Raw genomic sequence first — 22,560 nt, forward strand, 5'->3', positions numbered from 1 at the left:
ATGTAAATTGAAAAGGAAAAAAAAAATGAAGCCAGTTATCTGGACTGATGCTAAGAACTGCTAAAAAATACAAAAATAGGGGCCCTGGGTGGCTCAGTTGGTTAAGCGACTGGCTTCGGCTCAGGTCATGATCCTGGAGTCCTGGGATGGAGTTCCACATCTGGCTCCCTGCTCAGCAGGGAGTCTGCTTCTCCCACTAATACCTCTCCTCTCATTCTCTCTCTCTCCCTCTCAAATAAATCAATAAAATCTTAAAAAACAAAAAACAAATTAGCCCGAAACAAGCCATTTTGGGGGAAGAAATTCTGAGTTGAAAGTATCTAAAGACTAATTTTTTCACATCTTCATGTAGAACTAGTGCTGTCATTATTTTTTTTAAGATTTTATTAATTTATTTGACAGACAGAGATCACGAGCAGGCAGAGAAGCCGGCAGAGAGAGAGGAGGAAGCAGGCTCCCTGCTGAGCAGAGAGCCAGATTGTGGGGCTCCATCCCAGACTCCTGGGATCATGATCTGAGCCAAAGGCAGAGCCTTTAACCCTGAGCCACCCAGGCACCCCTACCGCTGTCATTATTAGAAAAGCAACTCAACAAACCCAAGACACTCTCCACGTGTTAAAAGTAACACATTTCCCACTAACAATGGTTAATTTTTCAAACCCAGGTTAGTTTTATAACAGACTTATTTAGTGTTTTACTTTGGGTGGACTGATTACTCATTCAACACAACGGAGGGACACTGTTCTAGATGCTGAGGACCTAGCACTGAACAAAATATGCCCGCCCTTACTATGAAACTTACATTCTAGGGTCTGGTTGAGAAAATTCTGTGGTTTCTTTCTTTCTTATACTTATTCTGCTTCTCCATACTCCCACAGCTCTTTTACATATGTACTAGCAAAGAGACTTCCAACAGTTTGAAAGTTCAGGCTTGTATGTATCCAAGTAACCGATTTTAGACCAGCCCTTAAACAGAAGAGTTTAGAGAAACAATAAGGGTCTTTGAACAGTTAGTAAAAACTGCACTTCAGCTAAAAACTAGAACCTTTAGGGCAACATAAAATCAACAGAGAATTTTTGACAACTAATATTCCTACTCAATCACTTCAAAAAGGCAGAAAAAATTTTTACTTTATCTTTGTCTCGATTTCTCAATTTTAAACTTTATTTTTTTATAGCTTTTTTTTTTTAGATTATTTATTAAGCTATTTGATGGTGTGAGACAAATTGAGAGAGAGAATACAAGTAGGGGGAGTGGGAGAGTGAGAAGCAGGCTTCCTGACTCAATCCCTGGGCTCTGGGATCATAACCTGAGCCAGAGGCAGATGCTTAACGACTGAACCACCCACGTGTCCCTCAATTTTAAACTTCAAATTCAATTTCTGACCAGCAGAATCTCTTTTTAAACAAAATTTCATGGAGAATCCCTATACCTGTAATGTGTAAAATTCCTATTAAAGTAGGAAAGACTGGCCAGTCCCCGTAAGGCATGAAATACATCCAAGGATGCGTCAGAAACATTTGAAAGTCACTGACCTAAGTAACTGTGCTATCTAAAAAACTAACAAAAGCCACAAAAACATTTTTTTAAGTATTTAGATTTAAATACCTCTAAGATTCCTGTGTTATATAATATACTGTAATTCTCTGTAAGACATCTGACAAGCACAATTTCTCTGAGCCTTAATTTTTCCCACCCATGAAATGATGACCTTACATTACAATACATGATGGTCTGTCAACCCTCCAATTATACTTGATGAAGGCTGTAATAAAATTAGTAGTGGCCATTTCTGATTTCAGGACAGGCACATCATGAGAGTATACATTTTCACCTCTGCAGACCTCAATTTCAAGCTTCTGTTATGCTCTCTGCTTTATATTTAATGCCTCTAAATTATTACTGCTACAGGGGCACCTGGCTCAGTTGCTAGGCGTCTGCCTTCGGCTCAGGTCATGATCCTAGAGTCCTGGGATGGAGCCCTGCATTGGGCTCCCTGCTCAGTGGAGAGTCTGGTTCTCCCTTTCTCACTCCCCCTGCTTGTGTTCCCTCTTTCACTGTGTCGGTCTCTGTCAAATAAATAAATAAAATCTTTAAAAATAAATAAGTAAATAAATAAATAAATAACTATATTACTACTACATACCTTTTTCCCAGATCACAAGAAGCTAAATCTGAAAGGGGTGCTACCTACTTTTTGCATAGTGACTAGAATAAGACTAAGTGTGCCAAAAGGAGGAGAAGAATGAGACTTAAAACAATATTCTCAATGACTAAGGGAATAACACAAGCCTTTGAAATAAAGAAGCTTCCTCAGTTACAAGAAAAGTCATGCTTATAAAAACCATAACCCAAAAATACATATGTACAATTATTTTCAATCTCTATTCTACATCTAACCTCCTGACTTATTAACTTATGAATCAGTTATACCAGAGTATCAGACTAATGAAAAGGTAAAATATTATGGAGCATTTTTCACCAAACTGAATTCCAAAAATACTTCATACAATAGTTAGTCATGACTGCATTTTTAGAAATCAGACTTTCCATCTCCAAAAATGCCAGAAAATACACTTCTGTGTATTCTTCTGCTAAATAATTTAGTGTATTGGTGAGTCATATTCTGCTGGAAGTGACAGATCTCAGGAAAAGGGTAAACTTTAGTTATACAACAAAGAAAAAAAACATTATAAAATCAAGTTACAATTCAGTTCTTTTCATCTATCATGTTAAAAAAGAAAGAAAAAGAGAACAGACATTTCAACATAAAGAGGTATGAACTGTTAGACTGTGCCAAAAAAGTAGTCGTAGAGAGACTGGTTGCTAAGTCATAAGTCTGTAATTATAAACCATTTGTACACAGGATGAACTGTTATAAATAGCTTTTTCCTAATAAGGGTCATGAGAAAGTAACAACATGTATGGTTCTGAGTTATCAAGGAGACCACTCTCTAACACTTAAGTCTTAACAAAGTCCCACAGCCATCTCTACAAGCTCTGCTTCAATTCTCACAGAGGTTCATAACTTCTTAATATCATCTTTACATAAGGCAATCTCAGGTCTATTACACTGACAAAAGGAGGTATTTTCATCCAGAGCTTCCCTGGCATAGTGCCTATAAAAGGGTTTTCAATAACCGTTTTTAATATAATCCAAGCACTGACAATTTTAAGCCACAATATTCAATTCTGTACCATAAGAAAATGTTACCAATGTTTTTCTACCATCATTTTAAAATGTGTGTTTCAGAGATGTTAGATTTGAGAAAATGTGCATTTTATAAATCCACCAGGCAAGAACTTAAAAGAAGGAAAGTCTAAGACCAATCACTCATCCTTTTTCATTTAAAAGAATAAAAAATTAAGGATTCCCTACAGAGTAGAAAACATGATGAGTAAAACTTGGGTCTGGTCCCAATTGAACTTTAAATCAATAGAACTATGGGATTTTGAATACTCACCTACTATCATTAAAGCTAACTGTGGATCATAAAACAAAACAGTTTTAAGATTTCATTTGTTTTGGGACACCTGGGTGGCTCAGTCATTACGCTTGTGCCTCCAGCTCAAGTCATGATCCCAGCATCCTGAGATCAAGCCTTGCATCAGGCTCCCTGCTCAGTGGGAAGCCCACTTCTCCCTCTGTAGCTCCCCTGTGCTTATGGTCCCTCCCTCCACTCTCTGTCATAAATAAATAAAAATCTTAAAAGAAAAAAAAAAAAAGATTTTATTTATTTTATTTAGAGAGACAGTATGCACGCACACACAAGCAAAGGAGTGTGGTTGTGGGGAGGACAGGCAGAGAGAGAATCCGGAGCGAACTCTGCCCTGAGCACCAGGCCTGACGCACCACTCAATCCCAAGACCCTGAGATCATGACCTGTGCCATGACCCGAGTTGGACATTTAACCAACTGAGCCACCCAGGTGCCCCTAAACATCTGACTCTTGGTTTTGGCTCAGGTCATGATTTCAGGGTCATGGAATCGAGTACCACAATGGGCTCAGCGCTCAGTGCAGGGTCTGCTTGTCCCTCTCTCCCTTTTTGCTCCTCCCCCTGGTTGTGCTCTCTCTCAAATAAATAAAATTAAAAAAAAAAAAAAAAAGAAAGAAAGAAATGAGCATAAATGCATATGTACATTATAAAACATAAAGCACTACTGTGATGTCAGATTTTTATTATTAATGGCAAATCTGAAGAATATAACACTTGCTATGGCTGGTTTTATAGTTTTAAAAAATAAAAAAAAACTAACTTTGTCACTCTGTTAATTAATCCTGTTCTCAAAAATTACTTGAAGTGATAATTTAGCCATTAACTAAAATGACTGTTAAATTTAATAGTAAATGTGGAGAATCAAAGTATACTACAGATAATTATACATTTTACAGATTTCAAATGTTTTATAAGTACAGCAGAAAATACTTTATGGACATTCAATAATACACTCCTAACAGAGTAGAAATTAGGGTCAATTATCTTATCATAGTTCTAAGCTGAGTGCTCAGAATCTGGGTTACGTTATTGCACTTAGGAAAAAAATTAGCTATCACATATACTTTTAAATGCAGGGTTGTTTTCTTTCTTTTTTTTTTTTAATATTTTATTTATTTGCCAGAGAGAGAGAGAGAGAGAGCGAGCACACACAGGCAGGCAGAGTGGCAGCAGAGGCAGAGGGAGAAGCAGGCTCCCCGCGGAGCAAGGAGCCCAATGTGGGACTCGATCCCAGGACGCTGGGATCATGACCTGAGCCGAAGGCAGCTGCTTAACCAACTGAGCCACCCAGGCGCCCCTCTTTTCTTTCTTTTAACCTAAAACAGTTTTACAGTCTTTCCTACTGGAAAAAGACAGAGGTGTTTCCTATTGTATATGCCCTTGATTTCTGTTAGAACTATTTAACTTCTCCTATCTAGAAGAAACCACTCATTTAGAATACTTTAACTACAGGAACTCATCATGTCTGAAAATGGACCAGAAATATTTTCTTCATTTCAGTCATTCCAGGCAAATGAGAAATAAAACCAGCTAAATGTTTAGCTCCTACTAGTCTTCCTTCACCACCACATGTAGCCTGTGAAGGAAAGCTCTTGCATGAGTAATCATTTCAACCAAACCCCAAAGTCAGAAAATCAGATCCTCTCTTCCATTTAAATAGGTCCATCACCATGTGATTTATCTTTCAAATTAAAATGACAATACTCCAAGGTCAGCCAACATCACTAGATATAGAATCTAATTAAGTAAGCTTTACATTATTAGGAGTCAGAAATATAAATGCATTTTAAGTGACACTACTAGCAAATTAAGTTGTATGAATTTAAGTATTTGTGACGTTTTCCTCTCTGACTTCCACAATATATAATGTGCACAAATCTAAACATGTAATGCGCTAGACGTAAGTCTATTCTGATCAACAGTAAAGAAAACTATTTTAAAAGTTGTTTCTATAATTTCAGAACTGAAAGTGCAACTACAGCATAAAAATTGCCTCTATATTCCAAATAAGAAGTGCTTTTTCAAAAATTTCTCTGAAGAATTGAAATAATTATAAAGCAAAGGATAACAAGACTTTTCGGAGGAATTCCATTTTTGCAGATTTAAATCATCAACTTCAATAAACAATATAAGAGATGCAAATCCCTCCTATAAACCTTTTTAAAAGGTGACAAAGAATTAAGTCTTTTTCAAGTAGTTCATTTCTGTAGGATATCAACAATCAAACAGTAAATTTAATAAATACGTACAGTTCCAGAGAGGACATCGTGGGGACAACAGTTGAGAAGGTGACTCTTGCATACTCTGTCATCACTGAATTTGATTCGTTGACGAGTAGTATCTCCTGTAATATAGGAAAGTTAATAACATTCAAGGTTAGACAACTAGAAAATACTTATTTTCTGAGAGCCCTACTATCGCTAGCTTTTTCTGTGTGGCTATACACACATATATTTATTTATAAATCAGCTCAAGAGGGATTAGTTTTTTATATAATATCCTACAGAAAAACTATCTTAGACATGCAGTTGCAGTATGTGTACTGCACATGTAATTCAAATAGTCAAAGTGGGAAAGCAATGCATTCTGTTAAACAGAGTACTTCAGGAAAGCATAGGATACAAGAGCAGGAATGGACTTTTAAGATTATGGAGTCCAACTCCTTTACATTGCAGATGATGAAACTGAGGCCCCAAGAGGTTAAGTGACTTGCAGCAGACCCACAAGGAAGTTTCTACTGGTATACAGGGTTCCCTACTTGACGCTAAGCATAGATTTATTTTGTAATTATTTACATTAATTGAAAAACATAAAAAGTAATCTTGCAAACATTGCATACACACTGCGAATCCCCACTGAACCCCAGACGCCATTTCTTCCACTATTTTGTTCCAGCTGAAGTGTCTCCCTTTTGCTGCTGGGATGAGTTAGAGAGGGTAGAATAGCATGTTTAAGAGTGTACAAACCTGGAAGAAGGACTTACACACCAGTCAGACAAAGGCACATTGCCTAAATGAAACGTTAACTTTAATGCCTCCAAAGGTACCATACCTTCAAATTTTAGGTGATCTGTGCTACATATGGCCAAACCTGGTACATTTAAATTTATTCTGTCTTCATGTAACACAATACACCTCCTAAGCAACAGAAGCATCCAAGCTCCTAGTCAAATATGCCTATCTAACTCAAACTTTAAAGAGTCTAAGAAAAAGAAAGGTAACTAGCTCTAGTAATAATATATAGATGTTAGTTACAATTTTTTTGCTTAGAATCTCTTTGGAAAAAAAGAAAAAAAAAACTCTTAAGGACATTTTTTCTATGTAGAATGATAAGCCCTAAGAAATGTAGGTGTTTTATATCATCACTGATGAATGAAAACCTACTGATGAATTACTGAAGCGAGAACTGTTGGTACCAAAAGAGATTGTAAATACCTCTGTACTTAACATGATGCTTGAGGCACTCCAAAAACTCATCTAGAAGTGATTCAATTATTTAAATCAATTTGTTTTTCACATGTGAATAACAGAAAGGTTAAACCTTTGCCCCTTTCACATGGACTTTGACGTTACTTCACATGGACATGACATTACTTTGAAGAACTTAATGCGAAGTCAACTAAATATGTCATTTTTAGGTGGGGTAAGATTTTGTTCAAATTGTTTTAACTCCGTTAAAAAGACTTAAAGAAAATTCTCATTTGTAATCAGGGTATATAAAATTTAATAAAAGTAATTTATAGCTAAAATGATAGCTTCAGAGCAGTTCAACAATAGGTTTTCTAGAGGCTATCTCTAGTTAAAGTAGGTTATTTTTGACACCACAATTTGGAATAAATCATTTAGTGTTCACGCCTGCTACTATAATAAAGGTTATTTTGATGGTCCTTTTTTCCTTTTAAACACAACTGCTTTTGTTCCACATTCATTAACACATCTGAAAAGTTAGTGATAACTCACGGCTCGGCGAATGCGGGGCCTTTCTGACACTCCCTTGCAGATTGAAGTAGGCAGGCATAGATACATTGAACCTTTACAAATAAAACAAGGGGCCAGATTGTTCAGTTTGTATAGAATAGACTCTGCCAGCAATTTCAATACAGCATCTAGAAGTACATGTTGACTGTAAAGATTCTTGTATATGAAAACAAAAGTGAACAAAATCAGGGTGTTTTGTTTTTTCAAAATATTGACTTAACAAGTGTAACCCTACATAAGAATATGACTGACCATAGGAAAAAGTCCAATGCTGAAACTCTGGGAAATGGTCTCTGGGCCAAGAGGGGCTTTAAAAAAATGCATTTTTAAACATTTTATGTCATTAAAACTTTGGTGAGGGCCGGGCGTAAGTTCACGTTAGAATGGTACTATGATAAGCAGCACCATAAGGGCAATGCTATATATTAGAGTTTTGTTTTTTTTTTTTTGCTTACCGGTATGTAAGAAAAAATGTCTTATTTTTAAACTGTACCCAAATTATGTTAAGAATTTTAAAGATGATGTAACTTTTTTAAATAGGGGGGAAAAAAACCCTTACATATCTAGGATTCTAACTACTACAATATCTAAGCTTTTTAGCATGCAACAATATTATTTCAATGCTATGTCAAACTAATGGCTCAGTAATATTATAAACCAGGCCTTAGAATAATACCAAGGTTCTTAGAAGTTTTACTAGTCAAACATTTTATGAAGTAGGGTGACTGTTTTTGCTTCAGAAATCACAACATTAAGTCTAACATTAAGATATATGTGCCCTGAAGACACAGCTATTAGGTACAATATAAACAATTCCAAATACGAATTTAGCAAACATTATCCCTACTGAGCTCTTACAAAAAGCATTATTTCTATAAATGTCAAGAAGCATTTTAAAGTAACTTCTCACTGCGTTAAGAGTGGTTGCTCTAGAGGTGCCTGGGTAGCTCAGTGGGTTAAGCGTCTGCCCTTGGCTCAGGTCATGATCTCAGGGTCCTGGGATCAAGCCCCGAGTCGGGCTCTCTGCTTGGCGGGGCCTCTCTCTCTCTCTCTGCCTGCCTCTCTGCCTACTTGTGATCTCTCTCCGTCTGTCTGTCAAATAAATAAAATATATTTTTTAAAAAAGAGTGCTTGCTCTATAAACATTTGATAAGTGCAAACACAATAAATACAGCTATCAAATATCAGCTTACACATTACGAAAACCTCTAAGACCAAGAAATAATAAAACCGCTAATAATTTCAGATACAGAAATATCCCAAGATGGATTAGCAACTAAGTATCTGGTAACTGATATTTTTAAAGTTTTACTTAAGAGACTTTAAGGTTAACATCCTAAAATAATCTGGCTACATTACCATGCAGTACTTAATAAACTTATTTGGGCTTATGCCATGAAACGCTTAATTTAGCTAAACCAACAAAGAATTTTAAAATAAAAATACTGGTAATTTTGGTTTCTATCAAGGTATCTGGCCCAAACCATGTTTTTCAAAAGAAACTAGGTAAAGCAGTGCCCATTTAAAAAAAGGGGGGGGGGGAGGCTACAATTAATAGAAAATAATTATAAACCAAATCTTTTAATAAAAAGAATCACTTTATGAATTCAAATCTTTTATCTTTGGATTTTCTGGGCACATATTCATATAAAAATAACCTGAGTTAAAAAAAAAACAGTTACCCTCTTACACTAACACTGGATCCAAATGATAGAATCAAACCTCTTAGTGCACATACCCTCTGTGCTAGTCAATGGGGTTACAAATAGGCATATAATTACAAGCTCTCTACCTTCAAGGAGTCCATGATGTTGATAGAGAAATAGGACAGTTAAATGAAATAACAAGTAATAAAGGTAGCATGACCCAAGAGCCAAATGGATGTCTCTAACAGTAGTAATTCAGGAATTCTAAGAGTAGAATGGCCACCAAGGATGGAGAGGTTAGAAAAGGCTTCATACAAAAAGCAGAAGCCAAAATTTAAAGAAAAGATAGAGGACTCAGACCACAAGAAAGAAGAAGAACATTTCAAACTGGAGTATTATCTTTAACAAACCTTATGTAGGCAGAAAGATTTAGGAAATAGTAAATACTCCAAGTCAAATTTGGCTTTGGCAAATGGCTACATGTAGAGGAATAGCAAAGCTAGGGCCAGAATAGCATTTTCTGAGAAAAACCTGATTTAATTTTTTTCTTCAATCCAGATTTTTAATGTGTAAACAAAGTTTTAAAAGTTTAAAAATAACAGGACAGAGATTAAACCAAGTTATTTGAGTTACAGCAATACAGTGTCCTACCCATAAAAACATGGAGGTTTCTCTACCCTGTAACCTCTACAATTATTAATTAGGCTTTGTACATAACTACAATCCAAGTTTTTAGAATTAGTAACTTGATTTGGAACTTTGGTAGGCAAAGTGTTCTTCATTTGAATGAAAGCATCAAAATTTCTGTTCAATATTTACTACTAAGCAACTAATTTCAGACTAACAACTTTCTTTAGTTCTCTCTTTGCTTCAACCCCTTCATGAGTTTCATACATTGTAATTTGTATTTGGGAATACCTGAGTTGCAAGTATACCAACAAAAACTGGAATGCCTATTATTCTTCTCAAAGTTTCTCCGTGAGTTAACAGGGCCTAACATGGTACTGAAGCAGTTTCACTTGGAGAATACAGATAGGCCACTCTGAAAAGGCAGCTCCAGCCCAGAATGTACTCAAATACTGCTATGCTCAAAATCCTCTTCAGTTTGTTGGGAGAGAAAAATAAGCCCACTGTAAATCCCAACACTGTTATTTTATGGTCCTGTCTCTTTTGAAACTGACTTAGACTTCAACAGTAGTAGTAACACTTAAAACTTCAGCCTAGATGGTATCTGACATCATTTTACATGGTGCATGCTATTTTCCCATACCCACCCCCCTCCCAGTGCCACCACCCTCTCCCTCCCATACAAACAATAAATCAAATAAACTTTCATAGATTTAGGTGCTATTTTAAAAACATCAAAATTTTACTTTACCCATTCTCTCCGATGCTCCCTGTATTTTTTTAAGCTGTGAGTGGATGACCATGCTATGTGATCAACAACTGTGAAGGCTAAGCAAAAGTGAACTGAGTTTAGTATTGTAATTAAAAGAACCTTAAACTCTGTAATATTTGACATATATAAATGTATGCAGAATCCTTATTTTACTGCATATTATCAGGCATTAAGGCAAGCAATTTATAAAAACAACTAATTAGTATTTCTTTTGTATAGAATTAGCTTAGAACTTAGCTTAGGGAAAACAGAGGAAAACTCAATAGCACACAAAGCAAATGGAAGCAACCCCTAGCTTATAAATGGGGCCAGGAGAGAGAAAGCCCTCCCATATTCTCCAATGTGACAACCAAACCCCTCCCCACAGGTACACTTGTTAGGAGCCAAGTGTCACCATTGGGTTAAGACAGGATAGGTACATTCCCTCTGAAATAAAACCCATACCCCTCAGTGAAAGGAAAGGAGAGCAAGAAAAAGAGGTATATAGCGATAGCTTAGTTTCTCATTTCCCTGTGCCCTCGGAATCATCAAATGTAGAGAAATGTTTCACCCTCTTATTACCACTTCTTGTAATATATCGGCTACTGAGTCCACCTAGTAACACAGAAACTCTATAAAGACTGGTGGCCAATTTCTAGTCTCATACAGGGCAGGAAGCCTGTCCCAGGAAGCCCTTGTCTTCAGGGGCGAAAGGAGATTCCTGCTGCACCATGACTGCTACACTGAAAAACCCATGTGATTACTTTTATATTCTTCTCAAAGTTTCACATCAACTCCACTAACTTCTCTCACCTACCTTTGCTGTTCCTTTAGAATTCAGCCTAAAGCTCATCTATAAGAATGATCTGTAATTATCCTTTTAAAAAAACCTATTATTCCATGCATTGTTTACAAACTTAGTTTAATTCACTGAATATTTATACAGTTGAAAGTACACAATTTGTTTTGTAAAATGACTCATTACCATGTCTTAATATATTGTGACTAGAGGGGTTTTGAAACAGTTAACACAACATGATACATATCAAACTCTTCAGGAATGTATTTATTACATACTCAAAGGTGGCAGTGGAAAAAACCAATTATGGCATTGTCCTTTCCAAATTAAGTCACTTCTATCTAACAGAACTTACAAAGCCATACCAAGTAAGTAGTAGCAAATTTATTTTCCCCCCAGAAAATGCAAAAATAAGGGTACTATATGGTCCAGAAAGCTACCCCTCTTAATCTTTCCATAGGGTTCTGTAGGTTTATAATCACAAATAAGTACTACTATTACCCCTATGAGAACCCCCAAAACACATCCAGGCAATGCCCACTGTAGAGCTGCAATGCCCATTGTAGAAACTGCTAGAACAAGTTCATTCTTACTGAATATGATCAAAGATTAATAATGCTAAAGTTAACTTTTTAAATCTACCAGCCTGCTTATCTATGAAAATCCATGTAGGGGCGCCTAGGTGGTTCAGTCATTAAGCGGCTGCCTTCAGCTCAGGTCATGATCCCAGGGTCCTGGGATGGAGCCCACATCGGGCTCCCTGCTCAGTGGGAGCCTGTTTGTCCCTCTCCCAGTCCCCCTGTTTCTGTTCCTTCTCTTGCTGTGATTCTCTGTCAAAAAAATAAATAAATAAAATCTTAAAAAGAAAAAAAAGAAAAGAATAACCATGTAACAGAATTGTAACCAATGAGACAGAGGAACAGCCTGGATATTAGGTGAAAAAGCTTACAGGATATTTAAGAACTAACAATGGTGATGGAGATGTGAGAACAGGAATACTAAAGTAGCTACATTCCAAGGGTTCTATTCCACCCCTCATCTTCTCTCATTACACAAGCAAAGACTCTCCGCCACAGCAGGGCTGGTGGTGGAAAGGCACTTTACGTATCTATCAACATGTTTCTCCTTTTAGATTTAAGAGATGTATCAGAAAAGCCTGAATAAACTGTTACCTAAAAATGAAGTTCTAAAAGCAGATTATATAGAATGTGTTTTATGATATATGTCAGACAGGAAAGATGGTTATTAAAAAGCTGCAGCCTGCTAAATTTTCCATTTTGATACTTACTTGCAGAGCTGCAAATTCTGATACAGTAACACTTATACTGGGAATATCTGGTGCCTTCTATCATCCAGAACTTTCTATACACAAAACCAGAAGTAATGAAAGCTATCTCTGGCTATGAAGAAATAGCTGAAAAGAACCAAAGAGAAAGTGATTGGTTGATTTATCAAAAAGACAAATTCTTGTCAGCCGGCTATAGCAATAAAAACTAAGCCTCCCCAAGGCTTAGCCTCCCCAAATCAAAAAATAGTGAAGGAAAGAAATAAGAAAAGAAATGAGAATATCAAAGGACAGAAGTGACAGACAACTCAATGATAAAGGAAGTTAAAATGAAAAACAGATTACAATGAAGGAGACTGAGCCTTGCAACTACTGAAACAATAGCAGAAATACTGTCACGTTGAATACACACCAAATTCACTAGGATGGCCTCTGGGGAAAGAACTGTGACTGTGAAGTAGAGAGAAGAACCTCATTTGCAGTATTTTGTTTTGTTTTTAGTTTGAACAAAGTAACACTTGTTCACTCCTATAGGTGTCTGATAGTCTTTTGCATTTTTTTAAGTTTTTGCCAAATAAGACCCATACAATCAACATCATAGAATTCATCAATTAAAAATAAACATAATTGTTCATGTGTAAACCTTCATTTCCCACTAGCCTGTCAGTTTAGAGTTCTACATCACTACTTTACTGCAGATACAAAAGACAACAGAAACCCATGTGTCCATAATCTCTAAGGAAAAGAAGTAACTAAAGCAAATCAGCAACCTGGGGATATTCAGGAAAGAAAGATTCTATTCCTATTAACAATTATTATACTCTAAAGCACATCAGCCAGTAAATAAAGAGAACACTATGTCCAGGGAAGTATCCTTTTAATACCATGAGGCAAGTAAAATAACATGGGAATTTCTCAAAATACGACCACATGGTTTCCAGAATCAACTATTGTTCTAGCAAGCTTGTCCTGCTGTTCCCCTATCTGCAAGGTAAAACCACAGCCACCTCACCCACAGTTTCTAGTCCAGGGGTTAATCTTTTATAAGAAGCCTTTCCCAGAGCCAGGCACCTTTCCACATGCCCCTTGTGAAACCGGTTGGTGAAGACCTGCAGAACTGCTGGCTACCATTGGCCAAACCACTACTGAGGAGAGAGAATTCAAGCTAAATAAAGTAATTTCACCCTTGAGGACGAGACGAACCTCTAGGGATTCTAGATCGCTCCATCTCACAGGTATGTGCTTCTTCTGGTCATTTCTACTTCAGGGCTTGGGTATGTAGTTAAAACAGCTTTTTCTTTCACTAGAACGGTATTTTCCAAAGCATGAGATTTATACAAAAGATGATTTTAGGTGTTATCCAATTTCACCAACAGGATTTCACCAACATTTTAAGCACCACTGAATTATTTAGTGATTATCATCATGATTAACTTTAGAAGTACACGATCAAGTCCATACCTCTAATAAGGTAATGTTTAGCATGTGTGACAACAGAGTCTAAGCTTTTTCTTGAATTTTTTTGAGCCTAAGTTTTATCTCTTAAAATATCATGTTGTTGGGGAGCTTGGGTGGCTCAGTTGTTAAGTGTCTGCCTTTGGCTCAGGTCATGATCTTAGGGTCCTGGGATCAAGCCCTGCTTCAGGCTCCTTGTTCAGCAGGAAGTCTGCTTCTTCCTCTCCTACTCTCCCTCCTTGTATTCCCTCTCTCTGTCAAATAAATAAGTAAAATCTTGAAAAAAAATATTTAAAAAAATACCATGTTGTTCTCTTTGTATTTTTCTGGTGACATAAATTTTCATTTTAAAATTAAATTTCCCAAGTGTTCGTCTCACATACCACCTTGACTGTTTTTTAACCCTATTTTCTGTTTATTTAACATTTTCTAAACATAAACTCACTTTCTTTTAAGAAAATAGGGTTAAAAAACAGTCAAGGTGGTATGTGAGACGAACACTTGGGAAACACTTATCTAGAACAGAGTTTTTCAAACTTTTAATGCACATAAGAATCAGGTAGAAGGTTGTTTAAATCACAGATTATTTGCTCCAATCCCCAGAATTTCTGGAGTCAGCCCAAGAATTTGCATTTCTAACAAGTCTCCAGGTACTGCTAAAGTCTGCGGACCACATTTTGAGAATCACTCACCAAAACAGTGGTCAACAAGCTTTTTCCTAAAGGGCCAGACAGCAAACATTTCAAACTCGCCAGCTATAGATATCTCTTGCAACTACTCAACTCTGTTGTTTCAAGGAAAAGCAGCAAAAGACAGTAGGTACACAAATGGGCATGGCTGTATTCATATAAAACTTTATTTACAAAAAGCAGGTGGGCCACAGTACCAATCCTGATCTAAAATATACCTTCAAATAACTAAAAAAGGGTATACTGCGTAATCTAGTAACAGGACAAAATAAAGAGGCAGTGAACAGTTAAGTATCCCATAGATAATAACCAATTAATATCCAACTTATTTTATTAAAAGGTAAAACTCTGGAAAGTTTTACTCTGAAAGAGAAAACTGAAGTCTCAAGAAGATAAAAACAAAACAATTTACCATGCATTCAAGAGACATGACAAAAGACCCAGCAAGGGCATCTGGTTAAATTCTTTTCATGTTGAATCACACAGGTCAAACATCAATGCACATTGTTCACAACTAAATTAGAACATATGGATCAATATCTAGTGAGCTTTTTTGTTTTTTTAATAAAAAAATTTTTTAAAGACCCCTTTCGCTAGCCCATGTTAAAAGAGCAAAATACATTTACTCAGTTTTTTTTTTAAAGATTTTATTTATAATTTATTTGACAAGCAGAGATCACAAGTAGGCAGAGAGAGAGAAAGAGGTGGAAGCAGGCTCCCTGCTGAGCAGAGAGCCGATCCCAGGACCCTGAGATCATGACCTGAGCCGAAGGTGGAAGCTTTAATCCCACTGAGCCACCCAGGCGCCCCATTTACTCAGTTTTTACAAAACTACTCTATAACCTCAGTCACCTTACAAAAACTGATTAACTGATGTATTTTGGCCTTGCTTCCAATTTTTACCCTAGCGGCTACTACTGCATGAGAATTTAAACCAAAAAGGTACAGAATGACTTTTCTGCAGGTGAATTCACAAGATTCCTGTCAGAAATGTACCCTCTCACTCCCTCATTCCTTCTCCAGCAAAATGTTCCAACTTTCTTCAACTTGTCTACAATTTCTTAGTTGACTGACTGAGTGGTTAAAACAATCGTTTATTCGTTTACAAGGTACTTCCTTGTAGACTATACTAATAGCCCCAGGTTTGTAGGATTCAATCCATTTCATGTACCTTTCTAGAATTCCATCCTTGAGGAGCATTTCCCTCACTGATCTAGTTTTGCCCACACTTAGGTGACCTTCAGTTTTAAGCCATCTACCTATCGTTGCAACCCCATCGCTTGCCTGAACTCTCAGCAACTTCAAGCTTTAATGTCTGTATAAACCACCGAATACTCAACACCACTATCTGACTCATTAAGACCATGATCCATGACACCTTTCCTACCTATGTTGAACGTGCAGCTCACCACCATTTTTCCTCATGTAACATCTTATCCAAATCAAAGCATTTATTTGTTGCTTACAGAGCTTATGTAGTGATAAACAAAATCATTTTTCTTTGGTTTCCATTTATTTCTTTACCCAAAGTAAAAGAATATCTCACAAGCATAGGCTTCCTTGAGGAAAGCTAAACGACTATAGAGAATCCAAAAAGAAAACAAGATTACATGAAATGATACTATTTTCTGGGCTGTTTTGCAGACAAATATTCAGAGTTCAAAATGTAAAATGAATTAAACTTTGTTTAAAATAGGCTCACCGTATGGATGTTAACAGGGCTTTCACTGCTTTGATATGCCTGAACCTCTAAGTCAAATATTCAGCAGAACTCTTATTTAGCCTGATGTTTAACTACTGTTTAACCTTATTTTTGCCAAAATTTCTTAAGTTAAAAGAATTACAAGCTCTGGAGTAAGATATACCCCATTATTATTTTTTAAAAGGTGTGCTTATACATTAAAGGCTATGCCTCCTTCACTTATAATGAACAATCCAAGTGGAATAGAATGGTTTACAACTGACCAAGAAATAAATATGGCTCATTATGCTAATGAGAAAAATTAAAAAAAAAATGCTCTCAATGTTGATGACAAGTCAAGAAACACAGATTACAGTAAAGATGACTTTATGAAGAAAATCCACTGAAGATAACACTGCTATCTTTGATTCAATGATTTATTTTGCAGAAAGGCAGCAATGTCATACTATCCTACAGGTTCAAGTTATGTATCACTAAACTTATATTAGGAACAAGTAAATGATTTACTGAACTTTATTTTCCTGGTTACCTCCTAGGATGAGTAGTACCTTTTATTTTACATTCTATAAAACTACTATACAATGTAACTGACAAATTATGACTAAATGTACTCTATTAACTAAGGAAACACATCACTGTATATTTAGAAGGATTACCCTAAAAAATAGGTACAATTATCTGAAAGCTTTAACTTGCCCTAGACATTCCCTAACCATAATGGGCAACTAATACCGCAATAAAATTCTATTGTTTTCCACATTCTATTAATTCACTGGTCGCTTGGGACATGAACTACAGAAAGGGAAGATGCTGGGGATGATTGTCATTCCCAGCCTGTTTTAACCTTTCCAAGATGATCTCTGCCATTTAAAGGTTGTAAGTAATTTAAAAATATGGAGTCCTCAAACTACTTCTCTAAATTCCCTGGTTTCTAAACTTAGGATATAATCTAAATTCATACCCACAATTTTGTTTAATTCCTCTCCCTTGCACCTTGCCAGGCCTTTTAGGGGTCAGGACCAGAGGCTTATAACCAAAGTCTATTTGCTGGCAAAAGTTTTAGCTAAGGGACAGTTCTGCAATTAACCAAACTCAGAAAAAATAACTAGTCTATGCAAGGACACGAGTTCCTCCAACTGTCACATAGACAATTCTCAAATTGCTGCTTGAATTCTCCTTTGCTGATCCTCCCTCCTTTCAAATGGACTATGCTCAGGGAAAAAAAACATTATCCCTCTCCCTTCTACTAATGCCAACAACTACAACAAAAAGGTATTTATAAAGTTTAATTTACCTCGAACTTCAGATAAAATAACATACTAATTTATATCTACTTATAAAAAATAAGTTCCTCTCTCCTAAAAAAACTTAAAATATACTTATTTTTCAACATTTTTTGAGTGTAACATAGGAAATTATTTGGTTTCCCATTTAACAGATTATTGATTTAACTTGAGGCAAAAAAGGTTAAGTGACTTACCCAAGGTTACAATTAGAGGTACAGCTGGGGCTAGAAACCAGGTCTCCTGAGTCTCAGCCCAGGGCTCTTTTTCCTTAGCCCATGATGCCTTATCAGAAAAATCCAAATACAGTCAGACCCCCAGTTACATGGGTATGAGTTACACTGATTCACATATACAAACTTTATATAGTGTGACCAATGTTTCAACTCACGCGGTACCCTGCTTCCATTTATGCAGTATGCCAGGCATCGGCACGATTTTCAGTGGCACACAGGCGGTTGCCACCACCAGGGCCCTAGGCAAAATTGCAAAGAAGGCAAAGTTTGTCTTTGGCCCTCCCACCACCCTTATGCATTCCTCTCCCACCACCTGGTCAACCCCCTGCCCAGCCTCCCAGCACCATCATGCTGCCCTCTGGTGTCCAACGCCCCCCACTTCCACCACTCACCCAAGACTGTCCTTTCTGGGAGTGCCCAGTGATCCAAAATTACCTCTCCATTTCCCTGACACTAAAATTCCTATTTCTGAGAATTTCAATAAAGATTAGGTACTCTACAGGATTAGCTGAATTAAGTAACTCAAAATAAGGTACTTTTAATAGACTTACATCTCCAAAGAGCTTAAAAAAGAACTTAATAAAAACTGAGTTGGGAGAAGGGAAGAAGGAATAAGTATTTTTATTGGTGGAGGAGAGGGGGAGGTGAAAGGGAAACAAAGTTTTCCCAGTGCCCTAGGCCTCTTGTGCCACTTCAGATTCCCTCAGAGACAGGACACTAAAGGTTGAGGAGGGGTTATTACAACCTTGAGTCACACAGTCCCAGAAGACAGTAGCTGTTTTATAGTCAGTCTCTGGAATGATTGTTTTAAAGCGGGGGGGGGGGGGGGGGGGGGGGGGGGGGCGGCAGAACTGCCTTAAACACACCCTCCCCTACCTACCTTTTCCATCTCTCTCCCATCTCTTGGATCCCCATTTTCATCTCTAGTGCCAAAGACACCCAACAGCATTCCCTGTAAGCTGTTCCTTTGTCCAATACAAAGCTTTCCATTTTATGGTTTTAAAATTATATGGTGTTATTCAGGAACGTATTCTCCTACCCCTGGATAACTTGAAGTTGACTGTATGCTAAAGAAGAACAATCCTAATTATTTAAAGGTTCTGAATCGTAAGATGAAATATGTAAACTCATTATCTGGTCAGGAAAAGAATGTTCTGATTCTTATCTTGTATACATAAAAGAACTAATATGGGTATCTAAAAAAACATTCATTTCTTTTCCTTCAAAGTAGTAGGTTTCTTACTTCTGGCCCAACACAGCAGTGAAAATCCAGTCATTTCAGCTAAATAATATCGTGGACTCGTTAACATGAGTTCATTGGTAAATCCTCTTAGTCTGGAGGCAAAAAAAATCCGGTAACATTCACATAAAAAATGTAAATTTATCTGTATACAAAGCAGAATGGATTTTAAGAAATCCATGTTTCTGCTTACTACACACACAAGAATATATTTATATATATATGGTTTTTTTTTTAAATGTAGCTTTGCAATACTAGATTGGCTACCTCATTTGGAAATGTATCAGATGATATCAGGTGACAGCAATTACTTTGATCCAACTACCCTCCCAGTGAAATTAGAAAATTCAATCCATGCAGAAGGTACCAAAAATGGTACCCATCTAGGATTAAAAGATTCATGTAAAATCTTAAATGATTTTCTTACTTCTATTACAAAAATTACTCTCTCTGGCGGCTAAAATCCTGAATTAGGTCCCTTCCCAATACGGTCTTCATTATGGAAAAGGAGCAATGTTAAGACATGCTGTAGTTATAAAATAACCATTCTTCGATATCTAACAGTGAAAAATGAACATGTAAAAAGTTCCAGGGGCAATTTTAATTAATGTTAACTTTCAAGGGTTTACTACACAAAATTCATTTCCTTCCCAATTTCCCCTCCTCTCTACACAACCACAAGTAGGTTTGCCACAACTCCACCTATTTGTCTGTACGTCCTATTTAAGACAAATTCCCAATATGGGCTTTTATGAAAACTGAACTGTGAATCCTGAAAAGCCATTCTCTGTATGCACTGCGAAAAATACCTCAATTCAGTACGTTTTTTTAAATCTACTCACATATTTTGCTGCAAAGTATTCAAGAAAATTACAAGAGCAACTTAAAAATATAAGTGTGCCTTTTTTCTTACGCCAAGCAATTTAAGTAACTTTTCAATAAAAAAGCATTTCTTTAATGGCTAAGAAACGATCTGCTAAACAAGCAACATAAAAATAAGCAAGTGTTTTGCTTTTAAGAAAGTACTGAACTGGACCTTTCCTCCGTATTAGCATTATTTGAGCTCAATTTGATAATACATTGTCATCATCACCAAAAGAGCAAAAGCATTTCATCTTTTTACTTAGAAATTCTCTTTAAGACAAAAATATCCGCAATTAGTAATTTTCTACACAAATTCTAACCTAAGTGTCTAAAAGGACCGTTGTTTCCCTCAATTCTATTTCACTGGGCACATTTTCAAAATGGTTCTATTTGGGGGTACATGCAAGATTTGTCAATATTTACTGAACAAAGCTTTTATTAAATTCTCTAACAAAATGGAGGTCTCTCGGAAAAAAACAAGCCGTAACATTTCTTTTCACAAAATGGGGCCAAACACACCCACTTCAAGAAACCATGGTTTGGGTCAGATTTTTCCATAAGGATTGTTTCTGTGGGGAGCGAGAGTACACTTCTGGGACTGGGTTCCTAGTGAAGCTTCTCTCCAGACCCAGGTAAGGGGCGGGGGGATGGGGTGGGGCAATTCTCTCCGCATGCTCTGGAGGGCGGCGGCGAGGGACGATCCCAAAGCTCAGGCTTAAGGAATTCAGGGGGAGGAGGCCTTAGCGGTTCACCGGTACCTAATCAGCCACAAAACGGGATGACCGACTACGCCAAGAGAGACGAGGGCTCTGCCATCCCAGACAAGTCAACATTGAATCTCAAACTCTCCTTTCTGCCTCCAGGCCCCGCCTGACCCCATTGGCAGCGGTTCCCGCCAATCCGCTCGGTCACCGCCCCCCAAGCCCGCCTGCCCAGCCCTGATTGGATGGGACGGGAGCCGGGACCTCGTGTTACCAATCTGGGAGCCCCTTACTCAGCCACACACGCAAGCCCAGGTACGCCCGAGGAGCCCCTTCCTCTCGCTTTCCCCGTCCCCTCCCCCACCCCCAGGGCACTGGCAGACACTTACCGTCCCGGGAGGTGCCCATCAACTGGTCCAGCATTGCGCGCATCTGGGCCTGCGCCGACATGGCGGCGGCGTAGCGAGCGGGCGGGGGTGGGGCGCAGACCGGGCCCTCTCGGGCAGGGGGGACAGGGGAAGGGGTGGGGGAAGGTGAGACGCTGTCTCAGTTGCCGCTGCCGCCGCCGCCTCAAGGCGTGTGGAAAGGGAGCCGCAGGGCTTGTAGGAGAGTCCCGACTGCGCTCCTCACGACGATGTGTAAGTAGAAGGCAGCAGCCCCCGAAAGCAGCCCTCGTTCCCTCACTCTCCGTCGGCTCTTGGGATAGAAGCGGTACGTGCTAAGCAAGCTCTCGCCTCGAACACCGCCACCCGCCAGAAGCCGTCGGCCCCCCCTTCAAGCTCTGACGCCGCTCGCCGCCGCCGTCGTCGGGACGTGAGCGCGCACGCTCCTCGCGCTCAGTTGTTTCCCGCGGGGGCTCCACCAACTGGCGTCCAACTGTATTTGCTCCACCCGCCCCGCCCAGGAGAGAGTTCCACCCTAACGGCTCTGGGGCGCGTGCACGCGAACTTCTCCCGCCCCTTCCCCCCAGATCTCGCGAGACTCTGGTTATCAAACGACCCTCGAGCCGGATCCGCCCGAGGCGGCAAACCTCACGCTACCAGCTGCAAATGGGCCAGGGCTGCGCGGCACTATGCTGTGCTGGCGAAACAGACCCAGATTAGCAAATGTGCCAGAGGGCCATCCCGAGTCGAAAGTGCGTGGAGACCTTGCCCGTTGGTTCGACTGAGGTTAGCAGTCTTAGTAGCTAATAGAGGCGTATTTCTAATGATTATTCGCTGCCCAATTAACTCGTTTTCAGGGGCTCACCCAGAATACTGTACGCTTCACATTTCCTCACTGCTGCCTTGACCTCCTCCAAAAGGAGCCCTCGGGTTGTGAAATCCGGGTCATTTCCCTTCCTCTATGCATAGAGGCTTAACAGCACTCGCCACCCCATTAGGATAAATTAAGTTCAGGAAATATCACATGAAATTAATACACTAGGAAACATGATCTAACCCATTCAGACTGATTATGATCATTTTTAACGGGAAGCTGTTAGGCTAAATTTGGAACTATAAAAATTCAGCAGTATTCTCAGGAAAGGTGATTTTGTAGAAAGTTTCTTTTTCCTGCTTAAAAGATAAGTTTGAAGAATAAGGCCTTTTCAGTGTATCGGCAGCACTGACTGTGGGGGTAAAAAGCCTGTGTGGTCATAGCTTGTCATCACCTTGGATTTAAAATTTTAGTCAAGTGATTGCTAACTAGAACTTTAAGCAATTTATTCCTTAATCTCGTATTTATAGATCTAAACACACATACCTCATAACATTGTTGTGAGGACTAAATAAGCTAACAGAAAATGCTGAGCTTGATATTTTGACT

General features: G+C 38.2%; 1 protein-coding gene across 20 annotated transcripts in view; it reads right to left on the reverse strand.

Moving 5' to 3' along the window:
* Positions 1 to 21,565, reverse strand: part of LOC116569660 (putative RNA-binding protein Luc7-like 2) — a 61,639-nt gene extending 40,074 nt beyond the window's left edge. The window contains exons 1-5 of one of the 20 annotated variants that reach the window (XM_032306052.1): positions 21,144 to 21,565; positions 18,105 to 18,188; positions 7,459 to 7,529; positions 6,343 to 6,416; positions 5,749 to 5,843 (exon numbers count right to left, since the gene is read on the reverse strand). In XM_032306052.1, coding sequence (XP_032161943.1) covers positions 5,749 to 5,843; positions 6,343 to 6,416; positions 7,459 to 7,529; positions 18,105 to 18,142 — 278 coding nt within the window. In that variant the 5' untranslated portion in view covers positions 18,143 to 18,188; positions 21,144 to 21,565. The other 19 variants (XM_032306062.1, XM_032306054.1, XM_032306064.1 and 16 more) reach the window with 19 other exon arrangements.
* Between the last annotated feature and the right edge of the window lie 995 nt (positions 21,566 to 22,560).

Source organism: Mustela erminea, chromosome 11 (genome assembly GCF_009829155.1).
Source record: "Mustela erminea isolate mMusErm1 chromosome 11, mMusErm1.Pri, whole genome shotgun sequence".
In the NCBI taxonomy this organism is placed as follows: domain Eukaryota; kingdom Metazoa; phylum Chordata; class Mammalia; order Carnivora; family Mustelidae; genus Mustela; species Mustela erminea.